A 21573-nucleotide genomic window follows, 5' to 3' on the forward strand; every position below is an offset into this window, starting at 1 on the left:
TTCAGACAGCATAGGGCCACTGTACTGTTAGAGCACTATTATACCACTTTAACAGTTAGAGTAGTGCTACGCAGAGCAGAATGGAATGATCTCTCCTTCTTCCAACTTGACCCCTAAATCTATTCTGGGTTCCCCCTCACCAACTCTCTAGGAAAGATTTGGGGATGACACAGGGTGTGCATGAGGGGAGGAGAGCAGGGAAATACTTTTGCGCTAGTGCAAATCCTTGCAATAGTTCAAATATGTAGTTGAATACAAAGGCTCATGGGAACTGTAGTTTGTTAAGAGTGCTGACAGTTGTTAGGAGACCCCTATTCTCTTCCTGTTGCGAAAATTTACAGAGTGGTTTAATGATCAATCCATCTTTCCAGGGAACTTTGGGAAATGTCCTACATTTGCAAAATGGCTCTGAGGTCTACTGTCCTTTTTCTCTATTGCCCCCCTGGTGCTGTAGCAGGTAACAGACAAATATATTTGTGGTGCTTCATTTCCGCAGCATCTTGCAAAGCTCTGAAATTATATATTGTTTTATTCAGTGGTTGAATCATAATCACAAACGCATCTATGGTGCGTCTCCTTTCAAGGGTGCCTGAAATGAGTTATCAAACTCACCATGCTGGAAAATGACAATTAATCCCTCCATTTGCAATACCATTGTTGCCTTCAATTTGCACCAAAAACATTCCACAAGCTTCGGAATGAGCCCTGTTATAGCAAGGATCCAGTTTCCTCACACCATTGTGTCTACTCAAGCAATTGCAACAGAAAAATAGTGGAGCCTTTCCCTTCATTTTCCCCAATGTAGGGCAATATTAACTTGGTTTCCAGAAGACTGAATGGCAATTAAACCCATGAATTTGCCCAGCTCTCCTGCCAATGAACTGTCGCATTCTCAGTTGCACTTCTGACTGATGCAGCTCATGAGACACAGCCTATGAGTCAGGAAGCAAAACTGGCTGTGATCTCCCTCCTCTATTCTGAATTTGATGTGAGGGCTGGTGAGGCCTCCTGTGTATATTGGGGCAGTTCAATGGTTTGCAGTAAATACAACTCGCCATGAAGCTAACTTGTGCTTCTAATTAGATCATAGAGCAGTAAGCTCTTCCCTCTTTTCCCCGAGTATCAATGGTGCCAGGAAAGTTCAAAAAGGCAGAGGGCATCACCTCTTTTATCTACATTATCCAAGGAGGATGTTTTCAAAAGTGCCTATGGGAGGTGAATATAGGTGGGAATAATAGCTCAGAAAAGAATAGTTCAGATTCTTCTGTTTGGTCTGTGTTTTGAAAAAAATAAAAAATAAAATCCCTTGTTCTAGCAGAAATTCATAGATGGCTGATTCATCTAGACTGTGGCCTTTATGTTCAGCACCCGTCTCCTGGAGTAGGAGTGGGGGGTAGAAACCACACACACAAGCTTTGGAAGTGTGCAAGCAACTTTAAAATGTGGCAGGCACAATGTAGCTAAAGTTAAGTGCTTTTAACTTTAAATGATTTCATTTGTAAAGCTAAAACACATTCTTATCATTGCAATCCTATGCAAGTCCCATTTAGTTCAGAAGGACCTGCTTACAAGAAAGGGCGTATTGCAGCCTGAATCTCTCACATTGATATCAAGAGGACTTAACATGCTTGATTTGGGAAGGAGCATGTCAGATGCCCTTGCCTTTTGCTTACATTAACATCAATTAATCAAATACTGAAATATATTAGTTTTACTGGGACCACTGAGCAATCAACTGGCCATTAGAATCCTTAACTGGTTTGGATTTTCCAACATAGGCAGCTGGGGTTTGTGCATAATTTGTCACTGGAAAAACAGGGAGGTTAAATCATTTCCCCAGCCTGTCATGTGCCTGATCTGAATCTGAACCATTCACATCTGTAGCTGCTACTTGGGGAAAACAAATTAAAGAGATGTATCTCTGTCATAATATGCTGTTTAGCTCTAAGACTTAGTTATTATGTTTTAAGTATCTCTCAGCCCAACCTACCTCTCAGGGTTGTCATGCGAATACAACAGGGAAGGGTGAGAACAGTGCATGCCACCTTGAGGTCCCTGAAATAAAAGCAGAGTATAAATGGGAAAAGAAGAAAAAGATACTTTCTTCTGAAATTGAAAAAAAATCAGACCATCTTTATTAGGTACATTTCCTCTAAGCAAAACTTCTGAAGGGCTTCTCAACAGAATCAGTGGGTCCATCAATAAGCCTGTAGTTGCTAACCCTGGAGTGGGGTAAGGCAATTTTAATCAGTGAAAGCAAATTTTAATCAGGGGGTTAAGAATTAAGCACACATTTGTTAATGTTTCAAAGCTATTTTGAGTCTGTTTTGATACTGCTTGAGGAAAAAAGGAAAGGTGCTGCTTTCTACCGTGTATTTATTGAAAATATTTATTTCATGCCTCTCAACCATGATTTCCAAGGCAGATATGACACACACACACACACACACACACAGAGAGAGAGAGAGAGAGAGAGAGAGAGAGAGACAAGAAATGGGCTGGATCCAGAATTCCTGTGAGCAGAACTCTGCTCCTGGGACACTCCTGCCAGCTCATGGGTAGAGAGATGATTTTCACTGATTCCTTCTTCCGCTATATCTTGTAATAATATTTTTGGGGACCCTCCAAAAGTGTGTGAGCTGTGGTGCCAGGGAATTGGCTAAAAAAATAAGAAGCCTTTCCTCCTCCTTCCCCAAGTGGGAACCTCCAGTGGGTGTTAGCTCCAAAGGAAACGCCAGTCTGGATCCAACCCAGTATCAACAATAATGAAACATGCACTCTTAAAAAAAAGTTAAAGCTTTAAATGATGGCAATATCCAGTCTCAATTCAACAGCAAAGCTGCTACCTGCTATTCTGAACTAAATGAAATTTCCAAACAGTTTCTGGAGGCAACACCACATAAGGCATAAGGGCATGGAATTGTATCCAGATCCCATTCTTCCAGGAATAGCCACTGCTCATATAGGCACCAAAGCTGGTTTAAATCAGTGCTTTTTTCCTGGGGGGATACAGGGGTACGCATACCCCTAAACATTTTGTGAATCTAACTGGTGTTTTTTTGAGAGGAAGAGTGGTTATAATTGCAAAAATGAAATAAGTAAAGGGAAGCTTATCTGAAACATCTGCTTTGTTATGAGGCATTGGCATAATCAACCAGATCAATGTTTCTGACATTTCCGTAATGCAAGCAAAAAGAAAGAATCTTCTCTAGCACGGTGAATCTTTAGTTCCGTTGCTAACCCTGATGTCCATTTACTGTATTTATTTTTCCCAATTTGAACTATAAAATTGTGTTTTTCTTGAGTCAAAATATGAGTACCCCTAAATATTTTTTAAGAAAAAAAGCACTGGTTAAAAGAGTTTTGAGCCATGCATGATGGCACCTAAGTACTCATCCACAGAACTAGATCTAAAATCATCCCTAAGCTGTGACCACGATCCTGTCAGTCCAAAACCATTCTCAAACTGAGAACCTGATCATGGTAATGGCTGGTAATGTTTTGTTTATTGAATTCTAAATGCTCTCACTGCCTTCAGTATCTCAAAAAAAGATACCCATACTGATGTTTTGGCAGCATGTAAATGCATTTACACGTAACTGGTTTAAAGGCTTAGGATCACATTTTATTAAATTGGTGGACAGAGGTAATTTGAATGTGAATGCATTCCTTGGTGTTCCTTTCCACTTTATATTTTCTTGTCTTCTATGAAACCTGGCTTACCATCTATCAACAGTTAAATACTTTTAAGACATGTTGGTTTCAATGGGAGATTTCAATCCCATTGATTTTAATTAGAGAGGGTTAACTGCCCTGAGTGAGGAGGAATCATAAGGGTTTTATTTCATTTTGCTCCTTTGTTTTCCCCAAGTATATCATAACTTTAAATCAGGGAGAGCAGAGGAGGGGGCAAGACAGAAGGTTCTTGTAAGGGGAAATTATTATTATTTTTTCTATGAGTAAAACAGAAACAAATAGAGAACATGCCTGCTATAGAATTTCTTTTTTAGTGGATCTTCATATGAAGCTGGGTGTACTTTGTATGAACCCTGTAGCCCTGATGTAACATTTTCAATTAATTTGTTTATTGGTTTAATAGGCTTCTTCTATTACATTTATGAGACTGTATGGGCTTCCTCTGATGGCTAATTAACACCTTTTTACATTTTTGACCAAAGCCTTGGCTTGTCTGCTGGGTAACACAGCAGACTTTGATTTATCAAGCTTTGGAACAGAGTAGTTTTATAGGGAGGGGTTCGGGTGGGCTAAATGTGGCCATTAAATCATATCTTGCTTATTACAGTATCTGTCTTTTCAGTCATTAAAAATACATAGTAAATAAGCTGTTGCTATGTCAAATTTTTCATTTTTAACAGAACTGCTTTATTTTGCTTTGATTTTTTAAACGATGCTGCTTTCAATTTATGAGGGTAGGGGGATAATTAAACTTGTTCAACTGGCTAAGTACTTCAATAACTTGTCCTTAACACACTAGTCTGGTTATGCTTACACTCTGTAGAGCAGCGGGGGGTGGGAGTTAAATGCCCAGCTAACAAAGCTATGCTTTGGCCCATCCTGTCTTAAAAGGTGGTTGTCCTAGATATGCATTTTTATTGGAATGACTCCTTGCATCGAAAGGACTAGAAACTTAGGGCATATTCCTACACTTGAGATCCCTCGAATGGGCTTTAGGATTTGGCAGAACCTCTGCTAAACTGGTGGAATGCCCCACCACCCCACACAAAAATATGTTGGTGGAACAGTCTGCCAGTGGCACTGTTCTGGTGGCAAATATAAGCCAGTGAATTGGCTAAACAGGAAACAGTTGTTGGCAGAGCTCAGAGGTGCCGAGTTGCAGCCAACATTGGGGGGCTGCCGATGCACATGTATGACGTTACATGCATCACGCTTCAGGAGGATGCAACCCAGTCAGATGGCCAAGGTATAAGTAACATTATTATTATTATTATTATTATTATTATTATTATTATTGAATAGGGTGTCCCTATTTTCATTGGAGGAATGAAGGAGGGTATGCAGCAGAGGTGGCAGGTGTGGGCAGAGGATCAAGGCTCCCACTTCACCTAGGCCGCAACCAATACAGTGGTACCTCAGGTGAAGAACTTAATTCATTCTGGAGGTCCGTTCTTAACCTGAAACTGTTCTTAAGCTGAGGTACCACTTTAGCTAATGGGCCTCCCGCTGCCGCCAGAGCACGATTTCTGTTCTCATCCTAAAGCGAAGTTCTTAACCCGAGGTACTATTTCTGGGTTAGCGGAGTCTGTAACCTAAAGCATCTGTAACCCGAGGTACCACTGTATCAGGAAGTGAGGATTTGTGTGGAATTTTCTCTTTGGATTTTTGACCAGTGTGTGAATTTGTCTGTGCAACTCTACCAAATTATTCTCTTCACAATGAGCAATGGGGGGATCCCTCTGAGGACTTCCTTATTATATTTGCGCCCACTTTACAGCTTTTACCTCAGAGAGTTCCCTTGCTTGTTGCTGCCGTTGCCTGGCTTTACGCCTTCCTTCCCTGAGAAGGGAAGTAAAACGTTTTGTCTCCTGTGTGGATTTGAACAAACCAACCCCTGAACATGGTTGCGCCTGCCTGCTCTAGCAGAGAGCACCCCAGAGTTCCCTTGGCTGTGCACGTTGCCTGGTGGTCTGTGTCTCTTGCTTAGTGGGGCATGGGAAGATGACAGACAAGCTCCCTCTATGCATGCCGGGAGTGGGGTGCCAGAGTGGGCACAGTCCCCTTAGCCTCTTAGCAGAATTTCCAGGGAACATACCTATGCCATTTTGATACAACATAAAAACATTTTCTGGTTGTGTGTTTTTACCTCCCCTCCTGGGCTGAGCATGCACAGTGTACAGCAGCTACTCTACCAGCATAAAGGCAGAAAATCTGTCTTTCACACACAATGCAATGAAGGCCTCAGTCCTGTTTGGGTAAATTTCTGTGAGGCACAGGCCAGTGCTGGGTGGGGCCAGAGGCAAGAGTGGATGGAAGAATTAGCCAGTGCCAGATTTACGTATAAGCTAAACTAGCTATAGCTTAGGGCCCCACTCGCCTGGGGGCCCCCAAAAAATTTAAAGGGGAAAAAACTGGATGTATGTTTCCAAAATATAAGATAAAAAACAAATAAAATAGCACCTACACACAGCAACAGTGTTTTCTGTTGTGTAGGCTCCTATGATGTAAGAAATACGCCTGATAGCCTGCTTCCTAAAATATCACTGGTTTGCTCATTTCTATATATATAGGGTGCCTACATTCTGCATGTCCAAATGGCTTTTGATACCTGTTAGGTCCATAAATTACCATATATCATATATTCAACACAAAAAACAGCAACAATTTGTTGTTGACAAAGGACAGCTGGACATATAAACGGCCCCATTACCTTCAGTAGTTTAGGGCCTCATCAGACCTAAATCCTGCTCTACAATTAGCGCAGATGTTACTTTTGTGCAGTAGGCTGGTTTCTGTACATGCTTATACATCCCTTTCTACTCTGCAGCCCGGTGAAAACACTCAAGGAGCTGGTGAGAGGTGTGGCATAGGAGCAGGGTGTGGTTGTGGAGGGTGTGTGGTCTGGGGAAAGTGCTGAGGGTCATATCAAGACTTGCCATATTCAGCTTCAGGCCCGAGGTTCCCCTGAATTTAGAGTATAAGGATGTGGCGCATAGCACTTCTACAAAGTTAAGATTCAAAGCTGGTTATCTGTTTACCAAACCCTCAGATAAGGTTTTGAACTGGATGGTGTATATGGGCATTTTACATTGGTTCTATCTGAGTAGTATTTTTGCTGACCCCTAATTTTAGATGTTTGCACTTAGGTTAAAAGACCACCGATGCTTTTAAAAACAATATTACACTTCAGCGAAATGTTGGCTTATGTTGCACAATAGCTACATGAAAGTATCCAGGCTCGAGCGCATTGCTTCATGAAATTCATATGATGCACTGTAAATATTTACAGTATTTTAATGCAATGAGTTTGACCTGGAGAAAAAGCTATAAAATAGTTGAACAAAATCCTCTGGGAAATGCTAGCAGGCAGCGCTGCCAAGTCTCGCCATTTTATCACAGGCCTCATAACATTTGATCCTTTTATTACGTCCCTAGATCTGTTTATCTCAGATTTCATTTGGAGGTGAGAGGAGGGTGCCATTAGCCTTCAGCTTTGTGGAGGAAAGCTTGAAATTAATTGTGTATTTTAACCTAGTAGCCCTTACCGAATCTTTTTATCTCTGTTGACAATTAGATTGAATACTCAAGCAGTATTATTGTTTCTAAGTGACAACATTATCAGGCAGGTATTTTTCATTTTGTTTTAAACTAGAAACTTAAAACATACGTGCCTAGGCAGTGGAGTCTCACCTACTTTTTTATTTTTCTATTAGTTCCTAGGATTTCTCTGCCTTTCAGGCCTATCCCTCCCAAGTCATTGTTAGGCATACTCAGACTGCACCCCCTGAAATTAATGGTCATGTTCACTGATTTCAATAGTCTGAGTACAATTAATATTGGAGATTACCCATAAAATACAACTAAAAGCATATCTTCACAATTGCAAAACTAAAACAAAATTGGAGCGTATGTGCCTATGAAACTGCTTCAACCATGGAAATTGCACTTTCGCAGGTGCCATATAATGTTTGTTCCATATCTCTTAGGAGTCAAGATTTCAGTCTAGCAGCACCTATGCTGTGGAATTTTCTGCCTTTTACGTTAGGCTGTACTGTTTTAGACACCACCTAAAAAGCTTTTCCTCCTCTCCAACAAGCCTATACTGATACATAATTTGGTTATGTATACTTGCTTTCAATATTTGCTGATTTTATTGTGTATTATTAACTTATTTTTACTGACTTTTCAGGTTGACCCAAAAGTGTGAGAAATCTAAACAAACTAGCTATTAAAAGGATCTCTCCTACCCCTTCATGCAGAGTAGAAACTACATGGTTGCTATCCACAAACAGCTGAATTGTCACTGTATTTTTTTCTTTTAAAAAATCATATACTGTAAAGAGAGTTATGTTTACATAGGCTTACAGGTTTACAGACATTAAGTGTATGCAAAATACACTGTGTGTTATTAATAATTGTTTTAAATTGTTTTGTATACACTACTTTAGAGGTGTTGTTTTTAAATTAAGTGGTTTATATTTTTTTTCAATATAAATAAATCAGCCGTCTGAACTACTCTACAGGCCAGCATAAGAAATCAGACAAAACATTTTAATATAGCGAGAGGAACACTTTTTAACAATTTAAAATACTGAACCTATCAAGACCTATTCAAACACTGGTAAAGAAGAAAGTAAAATAATCTCTCTCGGGGTAGGTGGGAGTTACCACCAAATATAATATGATAACAGCAACAGAAACAACAACTGGATAATATATTGATCAGGCCAGCAGTGTTAAAAGTGTTAGATGCATTTTACTTAAACAATTTTTCCTGGTTCTGGTATAGGAAATATGTGTGAAGAAGCAAATTTCCACATGGTTTCATTATTGAAATGGCATTTACAGCACCAAACAAGTGATTTTTTAAGTCAGACAATACTGTTCATCTATTTGTAGGGCAGTCAAAACAGTCGTACCACGGAAGTCGAACAGAATCCGTTCTGGAAGTCCGTTCGACTTCTAAAACATTCGACTTTCAAAGCACAACTTCTGATTGGCTGAAGGAAGTCTCCTGCAGCCAATAAGAAGCTGCAGAAACCCTGTGGGACGTTCAGTTTCCGAAAGAACGTTCAAAAACCGGAACACTCACTTCCAATTTTCGATTGTTCAGGAACAGAAACGTACGAGTTCCAGGGCATTCAAGAATTGAGGTATGACTATATAGGCTTTCTGTTCCTCTTCGTCCCATCCTAAGAGGTGAATGGTTGGGAGACATAATACAGATCTCTTTGTGTGCAAATGCAGGTTTCCAAATTGGGCCTTCTATGGACTTCCATGAGAAGAGGAAAAGAACAATCACTATTTTCGCAGTAGCAATATATCACACGTGACCAAGTCTAGTGGATAGAAATAGCACCCCAAGGAAAAGGCAACATCACTTTCTCCAGGGCACAAAATGCCTTCTTTGACAAAAGTGTGAAAAGTTGTTCTTTTTTGGACTGAGAGCACTTCATAAAATTAAGTCAGAATTAGGCAGGTGTTCTTAAAATGTGGAGGATTGCAGATCTGCTTGTCAATTTTCATGGGAATGGGAAAATGAAAAGCCAGGAGAAAGTGAAACTGACAGACTCGCCCATCCCTACCAGGATTCTCTGGCAACCTCCTACCCTAAAGGTGCCAGCCTCACGCAGCCCTGAGCAGCGGAGAAACGCTGTTGAAACAATTTGCTAATCTCCTCTTTTGCAAAGGGTGGCAAAGTGTGCTTCCCTATTTCATGATAATTGGATGAGGAAATGTGGGTGGGAGCACAATTTATTTCAGAGTTTGAGGAATTATTTACCAATTAAGGAGAGGAGCCGAGGATACTGTAAGCTACATTACTCTGGTGTGAACATTCCCTTTATTATATTATTTATACATGTGAAATGGTGGCTTTTATGAACTAAAAGGTTAATCACTTGAATGGGATTGCTTAGCGGCTCTTTACCATCCCACATGCACACACAGAGGCAAATTGGTTAATTTTATGTGAAGAAAATAACCTGGCAATTTTTCTAGCACTTATCTGCACAGCACAGTTTAATAATGATCACTGTGTCTGAAATGGAATAAAGAGTCCAGAACCAGTTCCGCCGTGACGTGGGTCTCCCTTAGGAAGTACAAACAGTTGACTGATATACTTTTAGGTAACATATTTTTCAAAATCATCACCAATTTTGTAGGCAGTGGACAACCAATCTGTATGAATTTTGTATGTGCTAATTTATATGTATAGGAAATTACATACAAAAGGGTATATTATCAGGAGAAATTCATACTAAAATATTGATAAATTTCAAAGAGCAATACAGCAGCTCTCATCACAGGAGGAAGACTATGATCAGGTGACTTGTCCGCTATCTGGGTAATGGACAATTTCAAGCTCCTGCTGCTGTCTCATCTTAGATTCTTTATCTGTAAACTGATCTTGGGCCAATAATAGAGCAACTGTCCTTCTGTAAAGCGGGACTAGTGGACATTCTCTAATTTTATCTCATAAAAGGGTTCTCTGATTTGATTCTCAGCTAGAATAATAGTAAGTGCAGGACAACTGCATCTAGTGTTTGAGAAAGGCTGATGTTTTAGGAAGAAAGAAATGGAATCTGGAGACTGGAATATAACATATATTCTGCTCAAAATATGCCATGGGATCCTTAATGACCACAAGTGGTCAGGGCCTCCGTTTTATGTCTCTTAGGAGATAGCTATGGCAGCCTTTATAGATTTGAGTACACTAACTGCGAACAAAAGCTGAAACTTTTAGATTTAATGAAGCTGAGGATCTAACAGCAAATAGCAACTATTGAACTTGTTATGGACAAACCTAGAGTTTGATTAAGTCCACTGAGCATTTCATACACCATATATATATATATATATATATGCTGTAGTTTACATGTCTAGCTTGCTTCAAGATTAAAACAATCACTATATTTTTTCCCCTATAAGCACAAAAATATTAAAGAATTGTAGAAATGAAAGAGCCCTAATTGGTGGTTGTGATAAAAGGGGATGTGGCTGTGCTATTATTAATGCTTAAAATTATATTGCAAGCACTGTACAGTTGTCATATGATTTTACTGACATTCCTAGTCTAAAAACTAGAAAAATATTTCACTGGCAGTCGTCAGTTCATCTGTTCTTCCTTCTTCCTCTGGATATCAGGAAAATGTCTTAATAAAACTGTTTAGGGGCAACTTTTCTCCTCCAGTTCACCTAAACAGAAAAGTTGACCCTAAGCAGTTTTTGTCAGTAAAACTCAACAATTTTGGGGTTCTATTTGTGTATCTGGTTGTTTGTTTCTGGCTTTTTCAACAGCTGCCTTTAGCCCACATGGTGGCATTGAACTGTACTCCCCAGACTTTCTGACCCGAAAGAAGTTCTGGTCGCTGATTCAACAACTGCTTTTGATCCCCTCTATTATGAATCAGTAAACACCTACATTTCTCTAGCTTTCTCAAATGTAAACAAATAGTCTGGTCAAAATCTATGAATTTTGGCCTGGCGGTGGGGGGGGGGGGGAGGAGGTGCTGAGCCCTGGATCTTTTGTGGCAGACCCTGGATCACCTGCTCCTTTCCCTCCCTTTTGCTAAACTGTAAAAAATACATTTTAAAACTGTGTTTACAGACCAGACTCTGTTTGTTCTAGACTAGCTGGATTAAGGGGCAATGCTGGGCAGACTCCAGTCAGATAGCATCTTAATTTACTCAGAGGCACCTAAACATGTAAATTACCAGGTGCACATTTGTGCCATGGGCCTGGGTTCACAGATAGTGGGCTTTTACCTAGCAATGCCCTTGTTAAAAACGCAACAAGTTTCTCCTTTTATTCAGTGTTCTCTAAGGAATCAGGGATAGGGAACCTCCAGATCCTGCTGAACCAGAGTTCTCATCATGCCTGGCCATTGGCCCTGCTGGCTGGGGCTGATAGGAGCTGGTGTCCAACAACATATGGAGTGTAATAGATTCCCCATCCATGCTCTAAAACATCATCATCTTTCTCACAGTGAGAAGTGTGACCAGCATAGGTTCCTGCCTTACATATATTTCAGACTCTGATTTACCTCAACTTGTCTAGGAGGTGAATCATTCTCCTGTAGCCTTGTGACCTGTTTTGGCTTCTAAAAAAGGCCTTCTCTGGGTTTTTGGAATTCTCTCTGGAGACAGCCTCTTCAGTTTTCCAGACATTGATTTCTATCTCTTGCTGAGCTGGGTCTAGGCCATACAGCCCGGAGGATTCTTATTTTGATGCTCAATTCTGCACTTTGCTCTGTTTGGACTCCCAATGCCATTTTCTCTTCTTTTATTCTTACAAATGATTTTCTATCTTTGCCGATATTCCCTACAATAAGCTGTCTTCTGGGTTTTATTTTAAGCTTTTATTGCCCCCACAAATTAGTCCTATTGCTTGGTTCTAAATTTGTGAACCTTGTTCACAAGATTCCATAGAGGAAGGATACCACAGAGCAAAAAGAGTGGTTGGAAAGACTCTAAATGGATCAGGTCTGCTCCCCCGTGGTTGCTCTCCTTCCTCAGACGCCCTTTGCCCTAGGAAATGCCTACTGGAGTCTCCTTCAGGTAAGGGGGTGGAGCAAAATGGCCACCACTAATAGCAAGAGTGCCATTTTCTTGTGGTGAGGAGCCATCTTTTCCCATTACATTTGCTCGTGAGCTGGCACTGCAGTAGCAGTCAGTGGGCTTTGCACCTGATGTCCAGAAAACCTTGCCTCTTTTCATATTAATTGACTGGCTAACAGAATTGACAAATACTGTTCTTCTACAAAAAGATTGTGTTAATTTTCAGGTTTGCAAAATCCATTTACAGTATCATTTGAACATTTTGGAGCCTGATTCTTCACAGGAGAAGATGCAATCCACTTATGACACCATTCTCTCTCATTTTCAATTTGGAATGTGGGTGTGAAAATCCATCAGCCTTGGATTTTAAAAATATTTTGCCATAACCCCATTTTTATGCACTTCATCTGTCCTTTGACACATCACATGAACATAGTTATGTCAATACATCCCAAAGCACAAAATAAAATGATACACAAACACACACACACATTTTAAAAATCAAAATAGTATGCTTCACTGTATTTAACTAGAGTCCCTAACACATACTAAAGAGGCAAGGCTCTAAATTAAATTTCATTGTTAGCCCCCAGTAGATAAAATTCCCTTCAGTACTCTCTGCAGGTGCAAACTGATATCCATATGGCCCAATGAATGTGTAACACAGATTTCTCTGTTGTCGTCAGATTAACAGCACAGCCTTTGCATGGTTACCCTTTGGTGCTAAATTCTCCTTTCACTCAGGGGGTTAAAACAGCCTTGCGCTATCCAGATGTTCAGTGAAATGAAAGATTAGCAATTCTTGCCGCCACTGCTCTTTCCGCCCCACCCCCCCTTCTCCTTTTCTAAAACTGATATTTTCTTTAGGAGCCTGTTCGGAGTGAGTTGGAGCAATTTCTTCCCTGAGGTATATCAATCAATAGGCTGCTCTGGAAGAGGAGCAAAATGTTGAACAAGTAGACCAGAGCGCTATGAATTTGTTTACAGGGAATGACTTTCCACTGAATGAAGTATGCATCCCAGGGTTTCACTTTACCCTCTAAAACAGTGGCAATCTTTTCTGCTAAACAGACAAGGCGCATACTTTTTTCCAGAAGCATTCTTATTAATTTTCGTGCAAAACCGTACCTATTTACTTCAAACTGTGCATTAAGCGAGAGGGATAGGTATTAGAAATATGTCAATATAAAATTCCCACTTGCCATAAACAATGGCTTCCCAGGGGAGAAATGAGAAAGGTAGCCAAAATGGATGCCACTCAATGAATGCCAATTTAAAATCTACCAGACCTGTCTTTCGTATACATAGGCATGCTCAGGTCCCTGCTGTTCCAAGAACCGTTCAAGCATAGAATAAGTAGCATTCCAATGAGACAAACCTTCTGTCTCAGCTGATGTTTAACAAGCTGTTTTGTTGCTGTGACTGGTTCTCAGGGTTTGGTAAGAAGGCCTCACAAGAAAGACTCAGGTTGTTGCTAATGGGGATGGGTGAGAAATTAGTTCAGTTTGCATGTTAATGAGAACCTTAAAAAAATTCACATTTCCCGAACCAAAATGAAAACCGAAATACAACTCTCCTTTGAAATATTTTGCCAAAGAATGGGTACAAAAATATGTGTATTATTATTGAAAATTATATACGAAAAAGGCTCCTTGGGGGAGATTACATGGGAAAATGCTTATATTGGAAGAAATATTCTCAAAAATGCATACAAATTTTCATCAGACTTTTTGTTTAATTGCAAGCATAGGAAGAAGTGGGGTCAACTGGAAATTAGAGAAACTGAAACAAACCAAAGCTAAAAGAGAAACCAATCCCTAGTTACTAAGAGTTTCTCTGTTTATTTAAAATATTTAGGTCCCACCCTTCATTGTTACCCAGGGCAAGTTATATGACATAATAAAGCATAACAATACAATAAAAGTAGATAAGATTAACAATATAACGATTGAATGCACCACCATTAATCAAAATAGTCCATGTGGGGCAAGATAATTCAGGAACAGGCAGCTTCATATGTATTCAGTTTGGAAAATTGGTGTTGGCCCATCATTTTCCTTATTACAGAACAAGAATTAAGATTTAAAGGTTTGCTGTCGTTTTACATACAAAAGAGGCTTGCCCAGTGGTGCAGAGCCTCAGCAACAGTGCCCTGGCAACATTACTGCTGCTTACCTGAGGGAAAGGTGAGAGGCAAGGAGGTGGAGAGGTCCAGATTTCATCAAACTTGAATACAAAATGTTTCTTTAAAATCCTGAATATAGTTCTCCAATTTTGATTATGTTCCAAATGTTGTTTTTGGCTTAGAGCACAGCACATCAAGAACACACTGGACAGCAGAAGCTATCCAGGGACAGTTGTACTCAGCATAGATCCATTGACAATAATGGACATCACTTAGGTCCATTAATTTCACTGTGGCTACTCTGATTAGTTGGATACAACCCTGTATTGCCTATCCTCCTTAGGCCTTATGAGGCTTATAGTATTTGTAGGAAATTCATCACCATCATCGCAGACACATACACACTTGCATTTTGTGTCTGTCTTGACACTCAGTTTACAGCCCGGGGCTTGCATCACTTAGTTGAGGCATCTTGGGCTATTTAATATTCAAATATTTTGCCTCAGAGGACATCAATGGGAATTGTTGTCTAGCAGGAAAAAGCTGAAGCACTACACCAAGCAAGGATGCGGCCTAGAGATGCTTCCTAAATAATTCTGGCACCATAGGACCACCATGCTATATCTCTTCCAGATGTCAGCCATGAATGTGGTTTTTAGTTTTACTGTCTATTAAGCAGAGTGTAAGTATTCTACATACATAAATTTTAGGGGTGGACCTGCTCAATGATTGTATCAGATCGTGATGTGGACCATGTCAGTCAATATGTGTATGGTTGGTTCTGCCTTGCAGCAGTGGGATATTTGATCTACAACATGGGTAGGCAAACTAAGGCCCGGGGGCCAGATCCGGCCCAATCGCCTTCTAAATCCGGCCCACGGATGGTCCGCGTGTTTTTACATGAGTAGAATATGCCCTTTATTTAAAATGCATCTCTGGGTTATTTATGGGGCCTGCCTGGGGTTTTTACATGAGTAGAATGTGTGCTTTTATTTATAATGCATCTCTGGGTTATTTGTGGGGCATAGTAATTCATTCATTTCCCCCCCCAAAAAATATAGCCCGCCCCCCCCCCAAGGTCTGAGGGACAGTCAACCGGCCCCCTGCTGAAAAAGTTTGCTGACCCCTTCTCTACAACAACAGTGTGATTTTATAATTTGGAACCAATTGTTTATCACAGAAGCTTTGAAGCGGATTTACCTGTTTTATCACTGTCACAATGTTTTAAGTGAATCTGGCAAATGGACCATTCTGCATAAGGCAGTTAAGTTTGCAGCCAATTTTTTCTTTCATATTATTATTTTGATTGATTTTTTTCAAACAACTGAGTGTAATTGCATCTTTCTTTTATTTATTTATTTATTTTTGCCTTGTTTATTCCATCACATTTTCCTCATTTAACTGTTGGTGTTGACAACAGCAAGATTCATTTATTTAATTTTTAATTTTTGTTGAATGTCCATTTCTTGGACTAATCAAAACTGGCCACAGGATGTCACTATTACTCTACAAACATACAGCAAGTGATCTGTTTGTTTATTAAAGGGCAAGTCTGAACAATCTCTGGACACAGTTTCCTGCACAAGCTCTGTTAAAATAATGCGGACTCTGCAAGAGAACCGCTGTTTCCTTACTAGGTTCCCATTCAATTGAATTTATACTGGAGAGACATCTAATGGAGTCTATGTTCTCTCCTTCACCAGTTAGTTAGTTTACATTCATTCATCACCAACATTAGCATGGCTTTTCGAGAAATCATTAGGACCAGTGGACACATGATGTTATGCAGTCACATCGAGGCTGCTTTACATTGCTTCAGAGGGCACCTAGCTGCTACACTGTGCAAACTGACCCTGTAGCAGCTACGGATGAGCAGATCATTTTATCTATGTTCTCTTTCTCTTGTGCATGTTTTCCTTCTAAAACCCAGTGTATCCTGTTGCTGCATTAATCTGACACTGATTAGTGACTGATCATCTTTCTTATCAAAGTAACATTTGTGAGGTAAAACAATACTCCCTCCCCGCCCCGCCCCCAAATAAATCTGTCACCATAGTTTCTTCCAGTTACAGGGGCCTGAAACTGGGTTGGTCACCAGTCCCACCTTGGGACCTACCTACCTACCACCTTGGTATCTACCTACCTACCTATTCATGATAACTATAGTAAAATTATTAGCCATCCTGACTCAGTAATAAGTAATTTTTATTGAAAAATACCTTAGTTGTATGCAAAATAGCCCAAAATACAAAATGTAAGCAAAAAGGGCAAAACACAAACACAACATATTCCATGTGAAATTAAAATCAAATCCACAAGAGTTGAAGTTCAATATTTTCCTCAAACATTTTAACTAATTGTAAAAGTAATCATCGTCATTATCTTCCTCAAGGATGGAATCAAAGCAATCTTTGTCTTCATCTGCTTGATTGTCACAATGTTGTGCATGATGTGTTGCTGTGCATATCAAGCTATTCTTCATACAAGATCATGTGTGTGCTGCACAAGATTGCTTCTGCTTGCAGGACAACAGCTCTAGACCTGACTCCAGTGTTGGTTTTCCAGTCATCCACTATGTGTCCCTGTTCCTAGAATAGGTTTCCATGGGAAAGTCCTTAATAAAAGCAATTTCCACATGGATAATACGGAAGATATAGTTGCAAACAGGGAGGGAGGAAATGGGTAGACGTGTGTTGGTTGGCATAAGTCACCAACATCCATAAACCATAAGTTTTGGGGTGTCTCAATAATAGCCAATATATCATCAGGAAAGCAGTGACAAACCTAGACAGCATCTTAAAAGGCAGAGACATCACCTTGCCAACAAAGGTCCGTATAGTAAAAGCTATGGTTTTCCCAGTAGTGATGTATGGAAGTGAGAGCTGGACCATAAAGAAGGCTGATCGCCGAAGAATTGATGCTTTTGAATTATGGTGCTGGAGGAGACTCTTGAAAGTCCCATGGACTGCAAGAAGATCAAACCTATCCATTCTTAAGGAAATCAGCCCTGAGTGCTCACTGGAAGGACAGATCCTGAAGCTGAGGCTCCAATACTTTGGCTGCCTCATGAGAAGAGAAGACTCCCTGGAAAAGATCCTGATGTTGGGAAAGATTGAGGGCACAAGGAGAAGGGGATAACAGAGGATGAGGTGGTTGGACAGTGTTCTCAAAGCTACCAGCATGAGTTTGACCAAACTGCGGGAGGCAGTGGAAGACAGGAGTGCCTGGCGTGCTCTGGTCCATGGGCTCACGAAGAGTTGGACACGACTAAACGGCAACAAATCATCAGGAAAGATGATGTGTTTGCCCAAAACAGTCTGGCAGGCCAAACCCTGAAGCCTGGCAGGTCTAATTAGACCCACAGATTGGAAGTTCCCCACTACTATTCTGTACCATCATTAATCTGTATACCAGTCCTCACCCACTTGATGATACCTGTTCCTGTTTGTCACTACACACACCTCTAGCAACATAGTCATGCACTTGCCTCTTTTCTGCATTTGCTTATGTGCCCTTACTACTCACTGGGAAACACTAATTTACAAACAAAATCAATCCAGCTACAAGAACCCCAAAATACATATGCATAATTGTAAAATTGCAAATGCCAGGGGAGGGGAACATAGACAAGCATTGTCTATGCAAGTGAAGAAGTCCCAAGGATTTCAGCTCATATGCATGGAAGTCATACATGATGCTTGCATGTTATATCCTAAACTGACTTGCCATTCCATGGCAGAGCAACATCCCAACTTGCTTGCCAAGCTCACTAGACAGGTTAAATGCCATAGGAATCATTTTACTGTTTATCCACTAGATGGTACCCTCACCTTATCATTTTCATTTTGTCAACTGCACTGGGGCATTTTTATTAATTTCCACAGTCCATTTCAGTAAACCCTCTTCCTTTTCCATTTACTCCCCTGGAATATACCTGCTCACACTGTTTCCACTTGGTCTTGATGGAAGGAGTGAAAAATACCACTGCTTCAAGCCCACATCATCAAATCCATAGACAAACTTTACAGGTGTACAGAGATGTTTTGTTAGTATAACAAGTGGCAATGTGTGGTGCAGTGCCTTTTGTTATATAGGGTGTTGTTGTTTTTTAATTGAAGGAGCCTTTGTTGAAGCATACAGGCATTAACACATTTGAACTGGCCACTGAATGAAGACAAGGAGTGGGACTGTGGTTATTGTCAGGGCAGGTGAGAATGTGATCCTCTCTTTAATCATCATCTGAGGCCCTTCTTCATGTGAGATCTGGAGGGTGGCAACAAGAGAACAGGCCATTTTTGTATTGGCTCCCCATTTGTGGAATGCTCTGCCCAGGAAGATTTGTCTGGCACCTTCATTATATATATTTTAGGTGTCAGACGAAAACGCACCTCTTCAACCAGGCCTTTGGCTGATTAATATCCTACAGCCTTTTAAATATATCTCTGGGAAGGGGGGAGGTTTTTGTTTTGTTGTTTTGGTTTAATTATTTAGTGTGTTTATCTTGTATTTTATTCTGTGAACCACCCTGACACCTCTTGATGAAGGGTGGTACAGTATATAAATTTAATAAATAATATTTCTGTCCCAAACCAAAATTCCTTCCAGATTAATGACAGTACCTGAAATAGGCAGATCTGCAGCAGATGCCGTTTGTGGGCCACAACTGTAAAACTCTTGCCCCAGACGCATTAACTCTCCAAAACAATCTTGCTGAGACCATGGGGATAAAAGGGTGACAGAAAAATGTGCACCTATAACCACAATAGGATCAGGCTGAAAATACACAATGGATGGTTTCTAGATATGAAAAGGAGAGGTTCCTGTCGCTGCTGCTAGCCTGAACACATCTTGAGAACACACAGTGAAGGTCTGCTTTTTCACACAAGCCAAGAATAGTGTGGAGAGGAAGTAAGTTGCCTTCACACCAGACTATTTGACCACGTTGCCTTCTAATCTGTCTGGCGGGTCAGTGTCTCGGAGCTGGAGATGCTAGAGAGGGACTGATTCTTCGGTCCATTTAGATGCCAAGCATATGCTTTACCACTGACCCATGGTCCCACCCAAAGGAAGAGTGAGTGGCGCTGAATATTCATTGGTGAATCTTTACTAACAGACACCAGCACCGATGTAAACAGTCAAGCGGGCATTGGCTTGGATAGCTATCATCCTCATCATCTGGTTTCTTTTGGCAGGGAACATGGAATAGCATCTGTTCCCTTATCATGGAGGATGAGGCCATCAATAGCTCCAAGCCACAATAGCTATTTTCTGCATCTGCTATCAGACGCAGTATGACTCTGAATGCTCATTCCTGGGAAGTATAAGTGAGGAAAGGACCACAGCACTCAGGTCCTGCTTTCAGGCTTTCCATAGGCGTTTGGCTGACCACAGTGGCCACATCTGCACCATACAATTGCAGCACATGGCTTCCCCCAAAGAACCCTGGGGTGTGCACGTGACCTAGAAAAACAGGGTGCTTTAGTAGATGGGCCATTGGCCTGATCCAGCAGGCTCTTCTTGTGTTCTGATCTGGGTGGAATCTACACACACATTAAAAAAAGTTCTAAAAATGCTTTCTAAAAAAGTGTTTTAAAAAATACATTGAATTGCCCATAAGGCTCACCATCGCCATCTAGTGTCACATTGTATATTTCACTTAAAACAAACTTAAAACATTTTATTTGCAGCTGTATAGCTGAGTCCCAGGAGTCTCCAGGCTTCAGTACAGGATATCTGCATGAGATTAGGAGAAATGAACAACTAGCGGAAAACAAAACATCAAATGTGCTACAGAAAGTCCTCATTTATTGCATTATATTTCTTTAAAAAATATTTCATTTTATTTATTTCAGAAGATTTATACATCACTTGACTGGGGGGGGGAGCCTTTGCTTTGCTTTGACATATATATCATATATGTACCATGTAAGGAATCACACAATTAACATAATACCTGGTTTGGCTATTAGACTTTTGGTTATCAATAAATCTATGTTCTCCTATTAAAATGGACTAATCTGCAAGGCATGTTGGGTATAGATGCAATGAATTAGGTAAAGGACAAATGACCTTCATAACCTTTATAAACTTCACAACTCTTCTAGTTTGAATTTGCATCATAAATTTGCTCCTTTTGCTACTAGACCAATTTATTTAGCTAGAATAGGGTGGTTCTTCTTTGGTTTAGCTTGGCTCTCTGAGAGGGGGCAGGAAAAAACCTTTTAAAAAGTTCAGTTGCTATGAATATGCTGGATGTTGATCCAGTACAACCGTTTTGTCCTGAGCTTTACAGAGCAGCTGAAAACACCTCTGTAGTTTCAGCATCCAATTTGTGTGATACATGGTTGTTAATTGAACATTTAGGAAAGTTATTAAAAACACTCATTCTGTGCTGCATATGCCATTTTTATATTATTATTCTAAGGGGAGCTAAGCATGCTAATGCAACACAAAAGCCCTTCAGAGTTCTAACAAGAGTACTTTTCTTCCTTGGCACGTCTCATAGATTGCCGTTTAAATGAAAAATAAGTGCAATATTTAATATGGAGCTCTTCAATTTAAACTTGGGCTTGGTCGATTTGCAGGGATCCAGAACAAACTATTTCTACTTGTGTTTTTAGCCTGCCCTGTATCATGGTCTTGGGGCACTTATTTTGCCAGTAAGTACAGACATTCTTGTCACTGAAAGGTTCTTAGCTTGCCAGCACATGTAGTGAAAGCCTGAGTGTGCGAATAGGAGATGTGACTGTCTGTATCAAGGGTGGGGAACCTCAAGAGGGGTGTGGCCCTCCAGACCTCTCTATTTGGCCCTTGGGACTCAGTCCAGACACCTCCTGAGTCCACATCTTTCCATTTCCCATCCCTCCTCAAGTGCTTTTGTTTAGCTGAAGTGTGTGCTTGAAACTGTGGTGTTGCTTTTTGCTTGCCTGAGTGGGCAATGTTCTGGCTTTTATGTGGCTGGAATATAGCTTACTGTACCAAAGTAGGAATCACTGTTGTCGCTCCTCCAGCGTTGTTGTTGTTGTTGTTGTTGTTATACGCCACCCATCTGGCTGGGTTTCCCCACTCTGGCAGCTTGCAGCATATATAAAACATAGTAAAATATCAAACATTAAAAACTTCCCGATACAAGGCTACCTTCAGATGTCTTTACCTTTACCCTTTAGGACTGGTGTTATATGGTCCCAGCAGCC

At 40.5% G+C, this 21573-nt stretch overlaps 2 protein-coding genes across 16 annotated transcripts in view; one reads left to right on the forward strand and one right to left on the reverse strand.

Moving 5' to 3' along the window:
* LOC308481772 (uncharacterized protein) overlaps positions 1 to 21573 on the reverse strand; it is a 246900-nt gene that overhangs the window by 143488 nt on the left and 81839 nt on the right. For 4 of the 15 annotated variants that reach the window (XR_013988871.1, XR_013988872.1, XR_013988877.1 and 1 more), the window contains exons 1-2: positions 6407 to 6760; positions 1991 to 2106 (exon numbers count right to left, since the gene is read on the reverse strand). The gene's annotated coding sequence lies outside the window, so the exon portion shown is untranslated. Of the gene's footprint in view, positions 1 to 1990; positions 2107 to 5480; positions 5767 to 5842; positions 5965 to 6406; positions 6764 to 21573 lie in introns of those variants that run through there. The other 11 variants (XR_013988873.1, XR_013988878.1, XR_013988879.1 and 8 more) reach the window with 8 other exon arrangements.
* The window catches only part of OSBPL1A (oxysterol binding protein like 1A), a 152867-nt gene continuing 136106 nt past the window's right edge, over positions 4813 to 21573 (forward strand). Inside the window, exon 1 of the mRNA XM_081014405.1 lies at positions 4813 to 4942. Within this exon, the coding sequence (XP_080870531.1) occupies positions 4879 to 4942 (64 nt within the window). The 5' untranslated portion in view covers positions 4813 to 4878. The remainder of the gene's footprint in view (positions 4943 to 21573) is intronic.

This window comes from Podarcis pityusensis (genome assembly GCF_964106645.2).
Source record: "Podarcis pityusensis genome assembly, chromosome: 7".
Taxonomy (NCBI): domain Eukaryota; kingdom Metazoa; phylum Chordata; class Lepidosauria; order Squamata; family Lacertidae; genus Podarcis; species Podarcis pityusensis.